The 23,837-nt window shown below is 32.9% G+C and overlaps 1 protein-coding gene and 1 long non-coding RNA gene across 8 annotated transcripts in view; one reads left to right on the top strand and one right to left on the bottom strand.

Moving 5' to 3' along the window:
* LOC121471835 overlaps positions 1 to 23,837 on the bottom strand; it is a 166,069-nt gene that overhangs the window by 13,185 nt on the left and 129,047 nt on the right. The window lies entirely within an intron of this gene.
* CACNA2D1 (calcium voltage-gated channel auxiliary subunit alpha2delta 1) overlaps positions 1 to 23,837 on the top strand; it is a 477,825-nt gene that overhangs the window by 412,664 nt on the left and 41,324 nt on the right. Inside the window, exons 16-25 of one of the 7 annotated variants that reach the window (XM_041722683.1) lie at positions 3,211 to 3,288; positions 5,193 to 5,267; positions 5,523 to 5,597; positions 8,637 to 8,693; positions 12,500 to 12,556; positions 13,472 to 13,543; positions 16,306 to 16,367; positions 20,346 to 20,422; positions 21,657 to 21,677; positions 22,334 to 22,394. In XM_041722683.1, coding sequence (XP_041578617.1) covers positions 3,211 to 3,288; positions 5,193 to 5,267; positions 5,523 to 5,597; positions 8,637 to 8,693; positions 12,500 to 12,556; positions 13,472 to 13,543; positions 16,306 to 16,367; positions 20,346 to 20,422; positions 21,657 to 21,677; positions 22,334 to 22,394 — 635 coding nt within the window. Of the gene's footprint in view, positions 1 to 3,210; positions 3,289 to 5,192; positions 5,268 to 5,522; positions 5,598 to 8,636; positions 8,694 to 12,484; positions 12,557 to 13,471; positions 13,544 to 16,305; positions 16,368 to 20,345; positions 20,423 to 21,656; positions 21,678 to 22,333; positions 22,395 to 23,837 lie in introns of all 7 variants that reach the window. The other 6 variants (XM_041722682.1, XM_041722686.1, XM_041722685.1 and 3 more) reach the window with 6 other exon arrangements.

The following is a 23,837-nucleotide window of genomic DNA, read 5'->3' as shown; positions in this document are numbered from 1 at the left end:
ACATCACATAGGACAGTCCCCTCACCCCATGCCCACGCACACAGCAAAGAATTATCCAGCTCTCAATAGCATTAGAGCTTATGTTCAGAAAACATGTTTAATATAAGTTTTAGTGTCCTAGTGTGAATGTTGTAAATAGTAAATATCATACTTTATCATACTTAAGATTTATTCGTATGCTTGACCTTGGTGAGATTACTTTATTAATATTAGAGAGAACCAAAATATTAAGCCCTGAAAAGTAAATGCTGATTCAAGAACCCTTTTTCCTACTTGGAGTACAATTATATGCTGATACTACTTTTCTGAATGCAACGATGACCCCAAAGGGCAAAATGCAATCCATTTAGAATTACTTATCATTTGGTTCTTGTAAAATAAACATATACAGGAAGTTGGAAGAAAAATAGGCACTATTAACAGCAGCTTTGCATGCTAAGAAAGATAAAGTGAAGCTTGCTTACCTCAAGTCCTCGCTAAAATTACTATCCAGTGTTCCTTCTTGACATCACGTATTTATTTAAGGTCACATGGTCATCTAAAGCTGTGGTCAAAATGTTTCGTTTTTCTGAATCCATCACAGGACAGGGTATGATAGGAGGAGTCAATAATTATGCCCTCGAGGATTTCCTATGACCAGAAGTTCATTCACCAGCACGTCTGCCTTGTCGGTAGGGTTCTACTGATAGCACAAATGACATTAGGAAGAGATTTTGGTTCTAAACGTGCTGTTCAATAAGCTGAAGCTAAGTATAAAACAAGAAAAAAAAGAAAGGCACAGGAATTGGCTAGTCAGTGGATACAGAGAGCGTTCTTTTTACCAATTTGAGAATGAAAGGTGATGTCTTGTGTTTCTAGTTACATGTCTCTAATCTCTGCACGTAGCAGATTCACAATATATGCCAGTCAGTACTTGCTGGTTACGTTAAGGAAAAAAGAGAAACATATTCCAAGACAGTGTAATAAATATAATGAGAAAAAAGAAAAGAACTTTGGAAATTCAGAAGGAAGAAGCCATATATTTGGGGATGGTGTAGGGTGAGGTTAAAAAGATGGTGATGGGGCACCTGGATGGCTCAGTTGGTTAAGCATCTGACTCATGATTTCAGCTCAGGTCATGATCTTAGGGTCCTAGGATTGAGCCGTGTGTCGGGCTCTAAGCTCACTGTGGAGTCCCTCTTTGCTCCCCTGCTTGCTCTTACACACACTCTCTCTCTTTCAAATAATATGTAAAATCTTAAAAAAAATAAAAATAAAAAGATGTTACTAGTTGAGCTGAACATGTGAGCACAGATAAAGTTTCTGTAATTGGTGGGGAGTAGTGAAAACACACAGTATGCAGTATGAGTCGGGCAAGTGCTGGGTATATTGGAAAAATGCTACCTTAGTCACTTTTGGGGCTAACGGGAGATAAGAACAGAAACAAGATGGGGACAGTATTGCAGAGAGTTCATTTTATTTGAGAGATAAAGTGAGGCTCTTTGGATAAAAAGATAAAAAAGATGGAATCAAGAAAATATAAGTATCAGATAAATTACAGGAGAGCATAAATCTTGTTTTATTTCTGTATTTTGTTCTCTAGAGACTGGCACAGTGTCTATAAATTGAGTACAAATTATTTGTCCTCTTAATAAATGGAAGACAAAATAGACATCAATGACTTCATTGATGATCGTGTGTCCTATGTTAGAATTCTAGTATCTCATTCTAGGGCAAATATTCCCATGTTTAGAAGCAAATTACCATACTCTATATAAATGCAAAAGTGATGAGCAGACATTGATTGTATCCATATATACTTGTTCATATATCATACTAGTATTTTAACAACTATGCATATACATTATAACTCAAAAACTTCTCCAAAAGGAACATTTACTGGATTATGTTAAGTTTTATAAATCATCTATAATCTGATTTATTGAGGTGGAAAGTTTTCATTGCAGATATGAATTTACATATTTAACTATAAATATTAACATTTTAAGCATTCTTAGAACTAAATAGAAAGCCAACGTGTGTATCATCATGCACCAATTATGTGTAGTTGTTTCCTTAATTGTGTTTGTCCTGAACAATTTGGTATCTTGTTCTGCTGAAAGCCTTTGCGTGATTGTCCTTCCTCATTAATTCAGTTCCCATTGTTTTTGGGCTTCCCACATGCACGATTATGAACTTACTGCCTAAGACATTTTCTCTGTGAAGCCATGCTGTTTCTGGAATTAGAACAAGGGTCACAAGATTTGGATTTGGGGTCATTATTCACAAGAAGATTACTAACATTTTCTCAGCCTAGCAAATTTGAAGTTTTCAATGATAATTTTTAAATCATTTTAAAGTGTGACTTTTTGGAAAAGATAGTTTTGCCATGAAATAATGGTAAAAATATATATGATTGCTGCAGATAGCAAGTAATAAAAGAAAAAAACCTCTGGCTTGAAAATCAGTTTATTTCAACTAATCTCCATGGATTAATTTAATATATGAAATTATCTACATGCCGATTGACACTAGGTCATTATTTTTGTTATACTAAACTGCTTCATGACCAGACTGTTGGATTTGATGTTTGCAGTTGGCTACGTTATTTTACTTTGTCAAAAAGTACTATTTGTTTTGGAGGGTATTTAGGAGCATTATGGCTTCTTTAGAACAGCATAATATTTACCTAGACTATTGCAGAAATGCCGTATTGATTGCATGTTTCTTTTATTTATTCTGCTATACATCTGTGCTGTAACATGAAACCTTTGGCTTAGGGCATGAAAAAAAATTAAAAATGAAGCTACAAAAAGGAACACAAATAAATCCTATGAAACAGTATTTTATTATCATGGAATCCCAAGATATTAGGTAAACTATCACAGTGAACAGAAGGGTAGAAGGGCAGGGTGACTGAAATATTTACTGTCATTTGATTTTTTAAATTTTTAAGTTACTTGCAGTGCCTTCTTAGGGTATTATTTTAGGTGTTGCATGCTTCAATAGCTGCCTAATAGATTCTGATTATTTCCCAGAGTTTCTCATTGATTCTTTTAAAAAAATAAAAATAAAAGTTTTTTAAAAGCTTGAGATATCCTTTAATCATTTTTTTGTGTCTGTTGATAATGTAACCATAAAATGCAGTGTGGTATACCAGAGACTAATGCAGAATGACAGAGTTTTAAGTTGTAATTCTCATTTGCCTTTTCTTTCTGAATCTATTTTTAGGAACTAGGACTTGTCATTACTGGAACTCTTCCGGTCTTCAACATAACGGGCCAAGTTGAAAATAAGACAAACTTAAAGGTTAAAAGTTAATTGATAAAATTAATAATAATAAATGATAAATGGTGACGTTGAAGCTGAGTGTGGATAAGATATTTCTATAAGGAAATACATACAATGTAACTGTCTTGTGAGACCAGAAGTAAGAGGGAACAGCTGCCTTTGTGATAACCACCTGGGAAAAAGGAAATGCAGGTCAAGTTGTCAGCTTCCCCAGAGCCAGGATTCAACTTAACTCTGTAACTATGAACTGATGAGAACACAAGTTCAGACTCTGGGAGTAATTACATGATAAATGGCCAATACTATTTTGTGCACATTTTAAAAATGTATCTGAGATATCCATGGAGCTCAGAAAGAAAAATCCAAAGAACAAAACCGTGGTGACATTTGTAGTCAGTGAACATAGGTATCTTTATTGAATCATTCCGCCTCCTACTCCTATTCAAACAGTGTTTTTTTTAATCATCACATAAGTGAAGCCCCAGATTTTAAAATAAAAGCTATTTTTTTCTATTTTTTAAGATTCAAGAGAAATATTTCATGAGTTTCATAACAGTGTTGGTTTCTGTAGCAGTGGTAATATTGTCAATGCAATAAGATACTAGCAACTTCAAGTTCTGAAAAATCTGTATCTTGTACTTGTTAAATTCCATTATTTTTAAAATACTTTTGATTTTGCAGTAGCGTTGGGTTCCTGTTTCTTAGCTTGCATCATAAAGAATTCATAAAGAATTTAAAATGGCAGGAGAATTTAAGATTTTCTTTTTTTTTTTTTTTGATACTAAATACTGATTTTATGCTTTGGTTGACATTCCAGATTGGAGGGAAATTTATTTCCAGTTTATGGCATAATGACATCTACTGCACTTATTATTATTTGTTCAGTTATAAATTTCAGTTGAACACTTTCTCAAAATAATGTAGCCATTAAAAACATTAGCTATTCCTCTTTGGAAACCCATTATCATTCTTAAATATCTGTGGGCTCTAAATAATTTAACCCATAGAGGAGTAATTGTCTAACTCCTCAGATGGACTAAGGAATTGCTTTAATTAGCAGTTTTTGCTCAGAGTAGGATTGGTCCATGGCAAAAGAAAATAGTTGTTGTCATAACTTTCTCACTCCCCATGCACCTACACAAAATTCACAGTGGTCTCATAACTATTGAGTGGGTTTTATAATTTTCTTTGTAGCATTTTAATTTATTTTATTGTAACTTTCATAACTATTTAAAACAAAAATTCCTGATTCTAAATTTAACATCATTTTCATCTTTAATGTCCCAAAGAAGATTATGATGGCAAGTGACCACATAGCCTTGTTGCCTTGTAACTAAAGTTTTGATGCCCATTGTTTGGTATTTAGAAGTTGCCAGCACTGAGAAACAGGGTTTGAGGATTTCTGCTATTTTATCACAATGAGGTCATATCCTTTTCAGAATAGTTACACATGTGCAGTCACTATCAATAGCAAAAAAAAAAAATACATCGTTTTCTCATTTCATATTACCTGACATCTTCAGGCTAGACATTTTTGTGGGGTTTTTTTTAATCATAGTATACCACAAAGTCACAAAGTACTCTCTCTCATACACACAGCTACAACTAACTGTACAGAAGCAATTAAAATAAATAACAGGGATAATGAGTATAGGAGGCATCAAATAAAAATTTCCCATCTTTTATAGCGCCACTTATCAAGATCTCATTTTTTTAAAGTTAAATAATAATGATAAAGTTGTGGGTAAATGAAGGTGAGAATCACTGTAAATTGATATCAAAGAGTGTCTTGCCCTTATATATTTTTTAGCTAGTGTGGAGTACAACTATTGTCAAGCAAAAAGTTGAGCATATATAATAATTGTGTAGAAACATATGCATTTTTGTATAAAGTACACTACCTTTTTGCTGTCTTGTTACAGAATCAGCTGATTCTTGGTGTGATGGGAGTTGATGTGTCTTTGGAAGATATTAAACGACTAACACCACGTTTTACAGTAAGATGAAATTTATTCTCTGGGCATCTTTCTTATTTTAGAGCTTTGTACTAATTTAGCTTGTCTATAAAGCATTTAAGCAATTCTCAAAAATCATGTGCAGTTAAGCTAGTGAAGGAACTAAATGTTAAAAAGAATCTTTAAAATAAAGATACCATGTTATCTTTCTTCATGTTTTAAAATATATTCAGATTTTTTTAAGAATGTGATTTCTGATTATGATTCAGAGATCTTGAAAGTTTTTTTTTTTTTCAGCTGTGTCCCAATGGCTATTATTTTGCGATTGATCCTAATGGTTATGTTTTACTACATCCAAATCTTCAGCCAAAGGTATGTATATAATTTGTTTACAGTGACCAGCACAGTTCTGTAAAATTAATGGTTAATGTTCTTAATAGTTTTCTCATCTTTAAATTCACTAAATAGCACCAAATATAAAAGAATGTTAAATATCTATCATGTTAATAGATGACGATGTATGAAAGTGTGAAAAATTTTCATTTTCTCTTACCAATTTAGCTCTCCCATATTCCTATCGAATATTTAACTAACCAGTATTCACACCTCAAAGACAGCCATTATCGCCCCATGCCTGAGTTCACACATCCCACTCGGGATTTTGATTAAGGCTGTAAGGTAAGGAGGAGAGTTCCCAGATGGGTGTGAACCTGATAAATATAAGTAATGTTCTTCTGTGCTTAGGCTACATTTTCCAACACCCTATTTTCTGGTAATTATCTCCCCTTTTCATCTCCCAGAGGATTTCTCTTTCTACTTTTGGGCAGGCTTATAAAACTGTGAATGAAATTGAATAAGTAGAACTCTGTGGGATGGGCTTCAGAAATGGAAAGTGTTTATTCATCAGGAAGGTGTGCAAAAGGTGATAAATCCCGTAGATTAACTATTTTATCTTCATTGTTATGCCAAGATGTAAGATATTTTCCTGTATTTCTCATCCAACTTATTTCGCTTTCCATTAGTACTTCACAAATGGGGTGAATATATGTTTGTCTAGAAGCAAGAACTGGCAAAATATTATTATATAATTGTAATTTATAAGCATCTTCAGGTTATTGTTTAATTTGGAAGACAATACTGAAGATACTTTAACCCATGCTGAAGGGAATTATATCCAAATTTAGGTTATCTTCCTTTCCTCAGTCATGGGTATTTAATGTTAGTGATATCTTAGGACATCTACAAGTAGGTGCATAAACACACACATTTAATGTTGAGTCATTTAAACATTCAAATCAGTGATAATTAAGAACAGTTGATACTGAATATAAAACTATACTAAGTGGTTACAATAAATATGTCAATTTGAATTCTTCTCACTTTGGAACTTCCATATAAAATCCATCTTGATCTAAATATGAGCTAATCAAGTGTAGCTGCTGATCACTCTGTATTATTTTGCAAGTTTTTTTTTATTATGAATGTGGTATAGGCATTTTTCCCATTATTTTGAGTCTAACAGAGTTCTTTATAAACACGTATATTAAGTTCCTCTTTATAGAGTTATTTATGATTAGCTAAACAGTCTACGATTTTGTCACATTTGGAAATTTTTACTTTTTAAATCTCTTTTAAGATTTTTTAAAAATTTGTAATATTATTGTTTGGTCTTTGTATATACCATATATTTTAAATTGCATTCCCATAACTGAAGTGATGTAAAAGCAATAACAATGTGATGTTATTACAATAGTAACGTGATGAAGAGTATGAAGGATCCCCATTTTTATGATTGTAGGTCTTAACCCCATCCCCAAAGGGAACTTTATTATTGAGACAAAATAATAAAAAAGAATAATGAGAATAATGCACATATGATATACAGATATAAATCTGTCATTTAGAGTTAGTAATTTGAAAAAGGTTTTCCCCCTTTATAACCAGTATTTGTGGAGAAAAATTTTATTACTCTTTGATGTTAACATACATTTGGCTCAGATTTGGAATAATTTACTAAAACTCATAAAATTACAAAGAAAATATAAATTCTGTAGAAACCCTTAATACAGCCCAAGTGATTTTTCTTCAGGATTATGTCAGCTTTTCATACTTTTATATAGGAAATTATTATAAGCAAGTATATAACAAAGATATTTAGAGAATATTATTTAATAAAACCATTAAAGTATGTTTGAACAGTGTGATCTTTTTTTTGAAATTCACGCTTGTGAATTAAAGATGCTTGTGAATTCTCATCAATAGGTTAAACGTTATAATTTCTGTGTTGTGGGGGATGGTGCATACTATTATGGGTGGATAAAAGAACCACATACAAAGGATGATATAGTGTAAGACAACTGGTTTAAAAATTGACAAGTACAAAGGACCAATGTGGTAATAACTGGTATACTAACAAAATTATTCAAATTCTTTCTCAGAAATTTACCAGTAAAAACAAAGGAAGATAATGCTATGTTTCCATAGTAGCCCTTATTATGTAACAAGGTCAAAGTCTAGTGTTATTGCAAGTGTTCTTTGCTGAATGCCTTACGCTTTCTTCCTGAAACTATAATCTTAAATTTATTTCAGTACAATTTTTTAGTTTGTAGAAGGCAGTATGAGAATCCTTTTAAAAGGGCTAGAATATCAGGAAATAAAGTAGCTGTAAACCTTTTCCTTATCTAATTTTCTAAGGAATCATTCTTATTTTCTCAAAGTGTACTGTCTCTACCATGATCACATTTGGACAAATACTGGATTATGTATCCTGCTTTTTCCCCAAATGCATTTTAAATTTCTTCCATTTTGTTTCATAAAAATCACCAGATCAGTTAAACATATTAGATATCTAATTTTAGTCAATCTTCAGAAATATTTATTGTATAGGAAATTGTGCATGATCTACAGTTAGAAGTCAGCATTTAAATCTATTTTAAAAAATCTAAAAAATTAAATAAAATAAATTTATAGTATTAGGATTAAATTCTCTTTCAGTTCCAGAGATACAACATTGGGTAACACTTCAGAAAACAGAGGCACAAATTTTAAAGGTTTAATATTGACACTTTTCGGTACCCTATAATATTTATATTTTAACACATTTGAATTATATAAATACTAAAATTTGCTGGATTTTTTTAATCAATATAAAAGTTGTCTGAGGCAAACTACCTTTCTCACTTCCCAAATATGTACTTCTTTGGGCGGAAAAAAAGAAAATATGCAGTCATTTTGCTAACCATTTTTTTACTAGCAGAAGTTTTCTTAGTCACTGCAAATATTTTTAAACTTTCATTTTATTTGTTGATTCATCACGAACACTATGATACCTGATTAAAATTTATTGTAGGATAGGAGCCTTACCTCTATTGATACAAAGCATGATGAATTACCATCTTTCTGTTGCTTCAGCCTATTGGTGTAGGTATACCAACAATTAATTTAAGAAAAAGGAGACCCAATGTTCAGGTAACTGAATGAAATTGACAGTGCCTTCAAATTTGCTAAATCAGAGTTGAGATTAAGCTTTTCTTCCTAAAAGCATATGATTAATGCTGCCTTTCCTGACTTCAAGCTTCCAGAGCATGAGTTGGAGATGAGCATAATTTCTCAATAAACTACAGCAAAACTGTTATTAATGATGGCAGACGGTATGCATTTGCTAACTAAAGATTGCTAGTAAATTATGTAATGTCGTTAATCAGAACAATCATAATGAGATGGCTTCTAAAAATAAATTTGTTCTTAAATATTATGACATTAATGTCAAATCCATGTAGCCCTAACAATTGCTTGTGAAATTAACTTCTAAGTGGAGATATACAATTCTGATGTGATAGTTTCTATAAACCATAAAATTTAAGCCAAAATTTCTTTGAATTTCTAAAGTGTTTTTTGGGATTAGAGGTTAGAGAAATTTCCCTAAAGCTAATTAAACGTGTCCAGAATTGCACATAAATGTGAATTTTTATTGCCTGACAAATTCATTTGCAAAATCTTTTCTGTCAACAAAATTTAAATGTTATTTTATATATGCATATTTCTGTATTCACACTAAAAATAATCAGCAGAAAGGATACTTCCTTCAGTTTAGTACAGTACAGTATGAGAATTTCAGAATTTCAAAGGAAGTTAAGTATGACTTAATGTTTTCTATGTAAGGTTATCTTTGCTTTAGAAAAAGTTAGTGGCATTATAATGCAGAGGTTATATGATACTAAGAAGAGACTATTGAACTATAAATTAGCAAAACAGGATTCTAAGTTAGTTGTACTTATAGCTAATACTGTATCTTTGAGTAGTTCATTAAATCCCATTTTACTTTCTTAACTTGAAAAGCAGGAGAATTAAACTAAGAATTTTTTTTTTTTTTACCCTATGTTGTATGTTCCCCCAGGAAAATAAATATGTATGTTGATCTCCGGCTCCATCTCCTGAAAACTCTGATTTAATATGACCAGGGATATGACCAAGTTAAGGAATAGTGTTTTAGGTTTTCCAGGTTGTTCTAAAGTGCAGGGCCACTGGATGCTGAAGCTTCAGTTTTCTTGTAGCTCTAGAATTCTCTGCAATCTGGTCTCCATGTCTATCAGTCTTCATATCTTTTATGATTCCTATAGAGGTTAAAATTATGTTTATGTTATATCTTGACTTATTAAATTGTTTTACATTGCTCTCCATGCATGCTTCTTTTTGTGTATTATCTTCAGTATACTTTTTGCATTTTATATCTTTTAATGAGTTTTCATTTTTATAGTACTTTCAAATATTGCATGTAAATATTATGATATAATTTGAAAACAAACAACCTGAAAAATGGTTTATTTTTGTTTTCCTTCTAAGGAAACCTCAAATGGCAAACTGGTGACTACACAAGACATTTGAATTTTGGGAAATATTTTTTCAAATAGGCAGTAGTTTTCATAATACTATTAAGTATTTCCATTTAAAATTTGTATAAAAGCATTATGCCTATTGTTTTAGTTTTACAAAGGGTGTTATCTTTATATCAGCTGATATTAAAGTTTTACACATGAGAAATGTTAGATATTTAAAATTTCAAACAAAAGTGTTGGGATAGAATGGACTGGATTCCAGTTCTCAAGACTTGCTTGGTACTTTTTTTTTATTTAGAGGGTTCTGCTTTTGAATTTTCTAATCACTGTGCCTGTGATCGGTCTTTTAAAAAATGGTCAGCCAGATTGCCATTTACAAAGTACAAGTTATGCATTGACATTTTGCTTTTATGATTTCATTTTCTTCTCTATGTCTTTATATGTTGGATTGGGACATGATCTTCATATTGCCAATTCGTCCTGATAATGCCTCCTCCATGCATGCTGTTTGGGTCTGGTCATGCTATGCATTATCCATTGCATGTAAGATAATATTCTTATTTATGTTTATAGTTTATCATTTTGATTATCTTGACTTTGTTTTGCAGTGAGTGTGTTAAAATTTTAATGCTGTTATGGTGTTTGTGTGAAGATGATTTATTTCAGGGGACTTTAAAGAAGCAGTTCTGAATAATATTGTCCACTGTAGAGTATCCTTTTATTAGTGACTTCCTTGGTTTGGTTTTTCTAAATAAAGGATTACAATTATTTTTGATATTGATTTTTATTTTCTCCTTATGAAATATGCTACATTTCAAATGAATATTTGCTTCTGAGGCAATATGTTGCTGTCCAAACAATGGTCAGTATTAACAGCTATTAAGCAATCTAATATTCCTCTTCCATATTCTAGAGACTTCTGATTCTAGATATCAGGCTCATGAGCAGTGAATATTTTTCTAATAGAAGTGCCAGTTACAGTTGAGATTATTTTTTCATTTGCCTTTAAGAATATCCATTCATTAAAACCCATGGGAATCATAAACTTTCATTATTTAAATGGTTATTCCTTAAAGAAAGGCATTTTTGTCATAATTATAAAGTAAGTACATGCCATATAAAATCTCATTCAGTATTGGAAATAAGTGTTTAGTTTACATATATTTTTAATTATTGTTATTATTATGGGTAGTCAGTCCTCCTAAAACAGTGTTTAAAATAGTGATATTCTGGTTCATTTTGTGGTTTAAGAAAATTAAAAAAAAAAATAGTGACAATCTGAACATATTTCGGGAAAGCCTGGGAAGCTGAAATCATTAAAATTCTAGTGACCTTGCACTGATACAGCATAATTCATATTTATTACTTTTGTCCAATTAAATATCACATTTTGGTGGTATTTATTTTTAGTCAACTTTAAAAATCAATTTCTAAAATTACATAGTTGTAAAATTTTAGATGCATATTAAGATTTCATTATCTAATAAACTTTGATATTCCATCATGGCATGTCACATTACTTAGCAGTGTAATAAGAGAATCAATGTATTTTTGTTTATCAAATAATTCAATAAGTTAATTTTATAATTGAAAAAAATTGTTAAATGTCATATGCGGTAAATTTGCCAGGTGGACAGTTTTATTTGATATATTTGTGTAAATAAAGAATCTACTTTATTTCACAGTTAATTTTACCTATTGCACACCAGCAAGAAGAAGCAATAGGAGATGTTAAAGCAAGAGACCATATGTAGTGAACCCAAGGGTTATTATTTTAGTTAGATTTTAATTATAATAGTTTATTCAAGTGCTTGTGACTTGATCACAAATTTTCTTATAAAAATTTACTGAATTTAACTTATAAAAATATAATGTCAAATTTTTGAGATTCATATATATGAAGCAAACTTGGCTTTTTATGCATCTTAAAATATGCTTAGAAGAGTGTTTTACTTAGCAGATTCATAGTTTATAAAAGATTTTCCCTCATATAATCTATTTTTCTAAAATATAAAGAATATGTATTATTTATATGTTACCTTTGTTTAATTGCCAAATATGTTATCCATATGGCTTTATTTTGCTCTTTCCCCATCCTAATTAAAGTTGAGTGGATCTTCAGTTGTCATATTCCCACAGAACTTGTAGTTATAAATGTAATATCTAACATAGCACTCTGAGACTGTCTTCAGTTGGTGGTACATTCAAATTTTCCTGCTATACTTAAGGCTCAAATTTGTAGCCTATCTGTTGTTACTTTAAAATATATGTATATGAAACCAGATACCTTTATATAGCTATTTAATATACCTTAGGTAAGTAACATTTATGGAATTGTTTACATATGAATATATGTTAAATTATTTGTATACAGCATCATTTCATAATGTCAGATATGCTTAATTATTATTATTTTCTGTGTAGAACCCCAAATCTCAGGAGCCAGTAACTTTGGATTTCCTTGATGCAGAATTAGAGAATGACATTAAGGTGGAGGTGAGTGTACCCCTGAACAGTATTCTCAGGTAGGTGCTGAGGCTCATCCATTCCACGGTATTCGTTGAGCAGCTTCACTTCTCTCCTAGGTACTATAATACACAGTGATGATTGTTGTTAAAATTTCGGGAACCTGAGCCCTCTCATACAAATGGTCATATGAAAAGGAATCAATATTTTAAGTTGTGTGTGACATGAGTTTGTTTCTTCCATTCCCTAGGTAGAGATGTTTCAAGTATTTCAGTACAAATGTAACTTGTAAGAGATTAACTTCTCTCAACTATGCAAAGGCCACTGTATTTCTTTTAAAATTTATTACATTAATAAAATAAAATAAATAAAATTTGTTACATTGTGTTTTAATATACACTTGTTTTATACATTTTATACATTGACTCTCTCATTATAGAACAATATAATTTAATTATCATTATTACCCAAGGCCAAGACATAGAGCTGGGATGTCTTAGGTGTTTAATGAATGTTGGTTACAAGTTATTTTAAAATGATAGAGTGGAATCATGTAATGTTGCACCAAGGTGGTCCTTGGACCCTCACGCTGCTGAGTGACTGTAATAATATTACTTATCTATCCTGTTAAGGCTCAGTTTCCCTTCCATCGGTTCCATAAAGTAATTGACCATTCTTTCATTAATTGTATTTCAAAAATTAATGACTAGGTGAAAACAATTAAGGGGACCTTTATTATTTTAAAATATGGAAATGACCATCATGTGGTAACTTTTAAAAGAATATTCCCAAAGGACAACTACAACTACTAGTACAACCACCCTATTTTTTTTTCAGGCTGTTCTAAAATAAGGTATAAACCTTGGAAACACCAGTACTTTCATAGTCATACTTTGGTAGTCAATTTAGTACTTGCAATAAAGTGATTCTTATATTTTCCCATAGATTCGAAATAAAATGATCGATGGAGAGAGTGGAGAAAAAACATTTCGAACTCTGGTTAAATCTCAAGATGAGGTAAGAATCAGGTTAGGCTTATTCTTATATAAAATGTAAAGGTGAATAATGATATTGGTAGTTTGTTTTTCCCATTAAAGCAGTATTTAGAAAACAGCTATCTCAAACACGTTTTTAAGACCTTTGCTAGAAGGGTATTTTTTTTTATCTTAACTCTTTAATTTCTGTAAAATGTTTTGCTTCAGGTTTCTTGATGTTTTACATTATTAATAGTATGTTCTTGAAAATTGTATTTTATGTCTCCATTTTTATCATAGAAAATAGAGCACCTGGGCACCCCGGTGGCTCAGCGGTTTAGTGCCGCCGTTGGCCCAGGGCCTGATCCTGGAGACCCGGGATCGAGTCCCACGTTGGGCTCCCTGCATGGAGCCTGCTTCTCCCTCTGCCTGTGTCTCTGCCTCTCTCTCTCTCTCTCTTTCTCTCTCTCTGTCTCTCATGAATAAATAAATAAAATCTTAAAAAAAAACCTTCATTTAAAGAAAGAAAATAGAGCACCCAATTTATTATTTTTTTAAAGATTTTATTTATTCATGAGAGACACACACAGAGAGAGAGGCAGAGACACAGGCAGAGGGAGAAGCAGGCTCCCTGCAGGGAGCCCAATGTGGGACTCGATCCCAGGACCGCAGGATCACAACCTGAGCCAAAGGTAGACGCTCAACCACTGAGCCATCCAGGAGCCCCCAGAGCACCCAATTAAATTTTTACCATGTTTTTTAAGGCCAGTTCAGTCATGCAAAATTGAAATATTTAATAGCTGTATGTGTTATGTGATTTGTACATGCAGATGTTCTAATTGTTGAGTTTCATATATTGACTTGGGTTTTTAGTCATTTACCTTTTTTTTGGCTTATGTTCCTTCACTATATATGCACTATATGTCATAACTGCCTTGCATTTAAACCTGAAATAAAATCAAGAGGTAACACAACTATACCCATAAATCACTGGTATAAATATGTAGTAAACTTACGCTGTTTTACATAGTTGCGGAAGAACTCTGCCTATGAGCAGTGTGTCTATCTATTGTCAGTCAAGTGTGGAGTAAATACACAGACATTCATATATTTGAGTATTTGAAAAATACATAGAATCTAGAAGCTTTGGAGCCTGGAAATTTGTGTTCATGGATAACTTATATCCTTTCCCTCAGTAACAGCCTCTTTAAATGTATACATTTCTTTTGAATTCCTCAGCAGGTCTTTCTCTAAGATGGACCTAGGATCCAAATAGGATCCGTTCATTATTAGCACTTGGCGTTTCTCACTTTGATATCATTAGGGGTCCCCATTACCAGAGGACAGGAGGAGGTATATAGCAATTGCAGGCATTGTTGAAACTTCGATTTTCTTTACTTAGACTTTAGCCATGCTCTTTACCCACTCGCTCCTTGAGGAAAGATGTAAATCATTCAACAGCTCTGCCAACTTTTCCATGTCGTTCTGCCAAGAACTCTTTGACCTACACATTCTTTCCTCAACTTAGAAATTAATTTTGTTTGTATTTAGTCACATTGATGTTTTCTTCCTTCAATTTACTGTAAATTCCTCTAACCAATATTCACCTGTAGACTTCGCTTGTTAATAATTTTGCAAGAAAACATTATCTTGCATGTTTATTTTCTTAATATGATATACTATTTTTTAACTTACTGAATGACACCAATTTGCCTTTTTTTTATGGGTGGTATGAAATACATGAACATTGTTCCTTTTTATTTTTAAGAATTTTTCTAGTCCAGAAACCTCCTCACCAATCCCTGTTCTCCCTCTCTCTGTCCTCCACACATGTTGAGCAAACCAGAAGAATATTTGTTGCATAAGGCAACATATAAACATATATGGTTGTTATAAAATGAATATGGCATCATACATTATCCTTCATCCTGTAAATTTTTTTAGAAGACTTAGGTATTTTTATTTCATCAATAGATTGTAGAAAATAGTATTAAAAAAAAAAAAAAGAAAATAGTATTTAGTCCAGGGGTCGATTAAATTAGACAGTGATTGTAAAGTGGTTATTGTGATGCCTAAGACCAAGTAACATTTCAGTGAAAGTTATTATTCTGATGATGATAATAAAGCTGGAGACAACTTAAAAAATATAAAGATGCATATATGTCATCACTGTACCTAATAGAAGAAAGAATGATTATTTCTTTACTATCATTTGTAGCAATATATGAAAGATTCTTTATCCATCAAGATATTGAGCTTTGGGCTTCCTTCCCCTGGTGGATTTAGTTGTTTTTCTGACCTTCGGTGGTACTAAGTAATTAGTCTCTTATGATAAATGCCATAACAATGACGTAATAAGAATAGTAATATGCTAATCATACATTTGGATCTAGAAATGATATGTTAACTTCTTGGTATTACCAATTTCTCATAAACACATTCTAGTAAGGAACTATCTGAGGCTTAGCTAATATATCCTTCTATTGTATTGTTAAAATTTATTTCTTAGAAAATAGTTTCAAAGTTTTAAGGTTAAAAATTCCACATGAATTACTAAGATTTTGTACTTGAAAGTCCTTAAAAGTTATGAGGCAGATACTTATTTATGTCCTAAAATTTTGCTTTACTTACACATACACACACACCCCCATAACAGAACAAGTAAATGTAGACTAGATCAGACATTTGTGAAGGAGGGTATTGAATGGCCACAGAATTTATAAATAGATTTTAGTGTTCTGCTTTTCATATCAATTCACATAGATTTTATAAGGTGGTAACAACCATATCAAACTTTTTCTCTAGAGATACATTGACAAAGGCAACAGGACATACACGTGGACTCCTGTGAATGGCACAGATTACAGGTAATTAATTAGATTTAAATGTGTATCGTATACAAAAGTATTCTGTTCAGTGTCTTTCACCTATTTCTAGTAGCAGTTTTTGCAGTAGATAAATATTAAGTCTGCATTTTCAGAAACTATTTTCACTGTAATTAAAACAAAAGTTATCTTTTCCGGTGTAAAAATGTATTAAAAGTATAGCTCTAATTTTCAAAATGGAAAAAAGCTAGGAATATAAATTTTAGAAGTGAAGATGTGTGATATAAATTATTTTACAGGGGATCCCTGGATGGCTCAGCGGTTTAGTGCCTGCCTTTGGTCCAGGGCGTGATCCTGGAGTACCAGGATCGAGTCCCACATCAGGCTCCCTGCATGGAGCCTGCTTCTCCCTCTGCCTGTGTCTCTGCCTATCTCTTTCTATATATATCTCTATCTCTCAATATCTCATGAAAAAATAAATAAAATCTTTTAAAAATAGTATCATTTTACCTATTTATGTTAGTGATAATAAATGGTGACAAAATCCCCTAATAGTTTTTAGTTATCACTGATTTCCTCATTTAAATTGTTAGTTTATATTACTTATATTTAGGTGGAAAGTTAACTTAAAACTTGTTACATCATACTATTATCTGATATAAATGCTCAGTTGATATAACTTTCCCCCATGAATGGCAAGTCTGTAACATCCTGGTCATTCCAAAGGAGAAGGCCTTAGAAAGCTGGACTAATACCCTATAGTGCCTTGAAAGTTCTCCATTCTTCACTTGCCAAGCATCCCCTTCACTTTCTTGGTCTAACTCTTCTTGGAGGTCATGGCTTGTCCAGTGGTCCTACTTCCTCATGCTCTTAATACTGAGGTTGATAAAAATATTTCCTTCCTTTTTTCTTTTTAAAGATTTTATTTATTTATTCATGGGAGACACAGAGAGAGAGAGAAAGAGAGAGGCAGAGACACAGGCAGAGGGAGAAGCAGGCTCTATGTAGGGATCCCGATGTGGGACTCGATCCTGGGACTCCAGGATCACACCCTGGGCTGAAAGCAGACGCTAAACTGCTGAGCCACCAGGGCTGCCCAGAATATTTCCTTCTTGTTACTCATTTTGTCTTCGTCTTCCCTAAAATCCTCATCTCTGAATCTTTTGTCATCTTCCTCTCATTCCTAAAAGATTTCAATTCCTGGCTCACTGCCAATCACTCGTACATTTACATAGACCACTGCGTCTCATAATATTTTTTGATGTACCCACATTTATATAAAACAGAACACAAATTATTTACTAAATCAACTTAAAAAAAGATTTTAAAAATTCAAGCTTAAATTTTTTTTATTAGCTTTCAGAGACATGGACTTTGCCAAATTGCTGAAAATTTTTCTAAATGCTTACTCTCAAATTTCTCTACTTAACTGGTCCTGAGCAGATAATCGAGAGCTTGCAAATGTGGTTCTGAGTTTATATCCTCTTCACTATGTGGGAATAGTGCTTCCTGCCTTTTTTCTTAGATGAACAAATTGTAAATTAGAACAATTGGATCCTTTTAACCTTAACAATGAGTCAACAATAATGGCAGTCATAACTTTTAAATTGTCATTATACCTTGCTTAAATATGTCTGTAAAAGTATCACAAATGTCCTCTACATTGGACTTACAACTTCAGGCCAGATTCAGTCTGTTTTCACTATAGCACTTCCCTGAATCACTGTGTAAATAAATTCACAATTAACAAAAAAAATAGTTGAACTATGTCAAAGAAGGAGAAGAAAGAAATGGCATGTTTTGATTTAATGAACAAAGTATCCAATTTCATTTAGTGACTTCTGTCTTCTTAAGCCTTGATGTAATTTCAGGTATCACAGTTGAATTATAGTAATTAATTATATTAATAGACTGCTCTTTTTTCATAAAAATTTAGTTTTATAGAGTCATGATTGAGTTGAAAAGTATGTTATATTCCATTTAAGTAAGTCAACCATGTTTATGTGAGTCACAAAAACATCGCATGGGCTCTCGCATCCACCTGGTGGCCACTGGCTTTATTAGGCTTTAATCCCTGGGAGAAAATAAAGCAGCTTCGGTCTGTTGGTTTTATATGGAGAGAGACAGCAAACACTGCATATGACAACATCATCAACTCAAAATGTTGGTAAAGATTTTATCTGCTTTAAGTTGAAGAAATAACCATTGCCTTGAGATGGAAGTAAATCAAGTGTGACTGTATTTTTCTATAAAATGAAGTGTAGCTCTTAATAACAACCTGAGACATGCAGGCCAATAAAATGTATATTTGATATGTCAATTTTAAAACTTCTCTTGTGTTCCTCATGAGTTCCAACACTATTTTTATGGTACGTGAGATGTAACCCAAGCTTGGAGAGTGACACTGTAGCGGCCACATGATATAACGTTATCGGTTTTAATTAGAAGTTTCTCTTAGCAATAAATGCTGATAGAGCAATAAAAATGTCCTAATTTCCCTTGAGAGGAATTTGTGGGAGACAATCTTCAAATGCTCAGTAATTCTACTCTACATTTTATAAATGGCAAGCGAATCATGAAAGGTCATCTTGCTTTCAGACTAATTGCACTGCTTATTTTAATTTCCATCTCTGCCTCCACTTAAAGGAAGTTACCTATAAAATGAACGGAGAGATTTTCATTAAATCTACATAACATTTTATTTCTCTGACCTTTTCTCATAAGGACAGTCTATGAATTACTTAATGAAGGAGAAAGATTTGGGAATTGGAGGTAACAAGCATCCACTCATTTTGCTATCCTGACTGAAAAATTAAGTTGTAGGAGATAAACCCTTGCTTTTTTTTCCCATTTTGTAGAGTGAATTTTTAACGTATATGGTCATAAGAAGGAAAACCTGAAATTTTATATTTTGCCCTGTTCTGTATTGGCCATAAAAAAAATAGAGAATGAGAATCTAGCTTGGGCATTCTTCTCAAAGCCTGGGAAACAGGAAACAAGTAATTTAAAAGAAGATCTAGAAATATGCAGAAATACTCAGAAGCCTAGAAATGCACACCTTTTCCTGTGCATTGCTGGATTTTGGATTAAATATTAGAAATGAGTGTTAATGACTCAGTAGGTCACATTAATCGAATGTTGCTCTTTGAAAATACTCAGTTCACTGGGCATCTTCTACCCCCATTTTTGGTACCCACTAGTTCATAAGTTTCCTTTAGTATTAAAGCAGAGCTTTAATTCAGGGTCATTCAGAGCTGTGACTGTGGCTACAGAATAGTTAAGTCCTACACACGTATATTAGCCATTTCCAGGGTGCAAGAATTACACATATGTGGTTGTGCCCTTTGAAACTGCCTAATAGTCAAATATTCTGACTGCTTTATGCTCTAAGAACCAAGAGGATGAGCAAGCAGTCTTTCTTCCTGCTATAAAGGCATCTGAATTTTCTTACCAACAGACATCAGGGAATTTTCCTCAAGGTATTAAAAGGTATTAAAATAGGGGGTATTTAACCCCTTCAGGGAGTATATTTCAGATAATCTTACAAATTGTGTAGTAGAAAGGACAATATTTAATGTAATTTTTAAATAGTGTACATTTGCTGCAGAGCACTTTAACGTGGTGTATAATTCAGGAAGGAGGGGTATCCAATTAGTATATTATTTATTTTCTCTAAATGTAAACCTGATACTCTGTATCTTTTTCAACACTCAGAGTATTTTCAGTACACTTTTCTGGAAATACAGTATACACGGCACTTCTTTCTCAGCTAATTCATGGGCACATTCAGTAGCTTATTTTCCTTGTGTCTCTTCTGATTCCCGACAATATAGAGAACGGAGATACTCTGGATGGCGAGACTCAATAAAGTACTCTATTTGCTAAATGCATTTTCCTGTCATAGTAATATGTCTCTTTTTTCCCATGAGGAAGATCTTTGGATTTTCCATTAACTGGATGTGTCTTTTTTTTTTTTTAAGTTGTTTGTTTGTGTTTATGCTTCTCTTGTTTCTATTGCAGTTTGGCCTTGGTATTACCAACCTACAGTTTTTACTATATAAAAGCCAAAATAGAAGAGACAATAACTCAGGCCAGATGTAAGTACTATGAAAGCGACCCCAGAGTCTATTTATCTCTCAGTACCAGCTGTATAAATTTGTCTAGATATTAGAATGCCCAAGGCCTATACATTTTAGTAGGTGTTACTACCAAATCTACAGCAATGATTCTAACCCATTCCAAACATGCAAGGAACAAGAAATATTCTACGTGGATAGAATATGAGCAGGTACCCAGTCTCACTGGCATCCCCACCACCTTACCCTGCCTTGCTTTGTGCTCATAGAATCATTGCAGTGCTGTGTCCTCTGTTGCTGTCATTTTAAGGGTCTGCTAGCTGGTGCAAAATGTTTCACATGGTCTCTATTCATGGCACTGTGCTAATAAGGCTTTAATTTTTCTTTTTTTCTTGTTTTTTTTTTTTTTTGCATTTCGCAAGAATAATATTGTGCTCCACATCTACTCTGTTTGAATAAATTAAATTGCATTGATTGTTGGCTTTGGTCTGGCAATTAACTTCCTTCTCATAATCCAAATTAATAATGTCTTCAGTAACTCAAATGGATTATTTTTTAAAGCATCTTTTGGAATGTGGAGTAATTATTAACATAAGTGCATATTTTAAGTCATTATTAATCTTTGTTTTGGGTGACTGGATTTAGTAAAGTAAAATGACCATCATATCTTTTGTATATCAGTTAATACTAACAACCTAAATTATATGTTAGGAAGTAAAAAAAAAATTGCGTGTCTGTATGTGTGTATATACCTTTTACATCTGACTTTAACTGCAGTTTCCTTCATTCCCCTGTTAGTTGTAATCCTCGTTATGCTAAATTTATACTTTTATATTTACACTTTCACTTGATAGATATGATGGTCTTTTTAACAACCAGCAACTTTGCATGAGCTAGTTCTTCACATGATAAATGAGGGGATGATGACTAGTTGGTCTTTGATGGTTGGTAAATGCTTCTGAATATAGGCTAACATCGTCACCATTGCACCTGCGTTAAACACTTTGCAAAATAGACCCTTGAAATCACCACAGTACAGAGAAGATGTTCTAGTAGTAAGTGATAGGACATACCTTCCAGTCTTCAAAAAGATGTCTTTTTTTTCCAGAGTACAGTTGTACATAAATAAACCTTTGATCTATGCACAATATTTTTATTCAAGAAAGTCATTGAATAAAATATTGTTTGTGACCCCCTTTGCTTTACCCTCTTTTTTTTTGTTTCCCTGCTTTCTCTTTCTGATGGATTTTCACAGCCAAAAAGGGCAAAATGAAGGGCAAGTATTTTCTTGTTGCTCAATTTCTTTGTTTAGTACACTTGACATTTCCACTGATATTTCCATTCCTATTGGATATTATCCTCTGTGCTTCTCATCTGCTAGATTTTCCTCCATGATCACTCAAACCTTAGCAGCAATAAGGGGGGAAGAATATGCTTGTGTTTTCATGTGCAGTCTATTTCACATTTAGGTTTTCTCTGAGGCTTAAAAACTTGGGTGTTTTTTCCTTCCACTTACTAATTCATACCTAAAATGAAAAATGTTACTAATTCACTAAAGGCATCGATGGGTTTATTGAAATCATTTTTCTTTACCGTAATGATAAAAATTTTGTGTTGAGATGTTCAGTGAACTCTGATGTAACATTGATAGAGAGATACCTTGGTTATGGCAGGGTTAGCAAATGGGACATTTAGAACACATTTTTCTGATAGAACTGGTGTAATTTGTGTTATGAAATTAAAATGGATTTTATAATCTTAGTATGCAGTGTTAAGGACCTTTATATTCATTGATGTATTTCAATTTAGAATATAAACACTCTTTTTATTTTTTTCTTACTAGGTTATCATTCTAATGCCTTCATATTGTCCTAGAAGCCAAGGATGCATACTCTGGATGGCTTATCTAATCCTGTAACATTATCTTTGCAGATTCGGAAACACTGAAACCAGATAATTTTGACGAATCTGGCTATACGTTCATAGCACCAAGGTTGGTTTTGTTTTATTTTACTTTTTTTTATTGCTTGTTTGGGTAGGTGAGCCTTCAGGAACAGTTATGAGTTAATCCCACTGCCAAATTATGGAACCAAAGGGAGCAATAATTTTAAAACCATAACTGTACTCTATTCATGCACTCAACTCAGTAAGGAACTACCCTATGCCAAGCAATGTTCCGACTCAGGGATACAATAGTGAATAAGACAGATGTAGACTTTGCTCTTAGTGGAAATACCACTAATTCCAGTGTATCCATCAATAGTGAAGAACTGGGTCTTCGCATATGTGAGTACACACGAACACTCTGTGTATGTAGGTGTGGATATATACACATACACACGGTTGGCTCTACTGAGATCTACAGATAGCTGTGTAGGTATACACATAAGGCCAGAATGTCTTAGGTTATGATTGATGTTTAATGCTCTAACAACATTCTGGGAAAGCATTTTAATACAGTGACATTTTCTCACATAATTTTTTAAGATTAATGTTCTTTTTTCTCTTCCCTTATTGTATTTCTCATACAGTTCCTCTTCTCTAACCCTAAGATACACCTTTATCCCTACCTCTGCTTTCATGTGATTGATAATAATTTGAGTGTTCTTTTTTTCTTAGTTCTTTTAAAATTTTTTGAATTTTTATTTTAAATTCCAGTTAACATGCTGTGTAGTATTATGTTCAGGTGTACAATATAGTGATTCAGCACTTCCATACAACACCTGGTGCTCATCACAGCAAGTGCCCTCCTTAACCCCCATCACAGATTTCACCCATTCCCCCCACCTCCCCTCTGGGGACCATCATTTTGTTTTCTGTAGTTCAGACTGTTTCTTGGTTTGCCTCTCTCACTCTTTATTTTTCCCTTTGTTTTTTAAATTCCACGTGTGCATGAAATTGTACAGTATTTGTCTTTATCCAATAGACTTATTTTGCCTAACATAATACTCTGTACCTCCATCTATGTCATTGCAAATGGCAAGATTTCATTTTGTTTTATGGCTGAGGAATTTTTTTTTTCTATTGTGCATAGTATACACCGCATCTTCTTTATCCATTCATCAGTTGATGAACGCCGGGGCTGTTTTCGTCATTTGGCTATTGTGGATAATGCTGCAGTAAAGATCGGGGTGCGTGTATCACTTTAGTATTAGTATTTTTGTGTACTTTGAGTAAATACCTAGTAGTGAGATTGCTGGATTGTAAGGTAGCTCTATCTTTAACTAACTGCTTGAGGAACCGCCACACTGTTTTCCCGAGTGGCTGCACCAGTCTGCATGCCCACACCTTTCTCCACATCCTTGTCAACACCTGTTGTTTGTTATTGATGGTAGCACTTGCCCTGGTGTGAGGTGATGAATCATTGGAATTTTGACGTTCATTTCTCAGTTAAGTGAAGTTGAGCATCTTTCCAGACAGTTGGCCATCTGTATGT

Source organism: Vulpes lagopus, chromosome 11 (assembly GCF_018345385.1).
Source record: "Vulpes lagopus strain Blue_001 chromosome 11, ASM1834538v1, whole genome shotgun sequence".
NCBI lineage: Eukaryota > Metazoa > Chordata > Mammalia > Carnivora > Canidae > Vulpes > Vulpes lagopus.
Note: the sequence above shows the minus strand (reverse complement) of the source record. Positions and strands in the feature narration are given on the sequence as shown.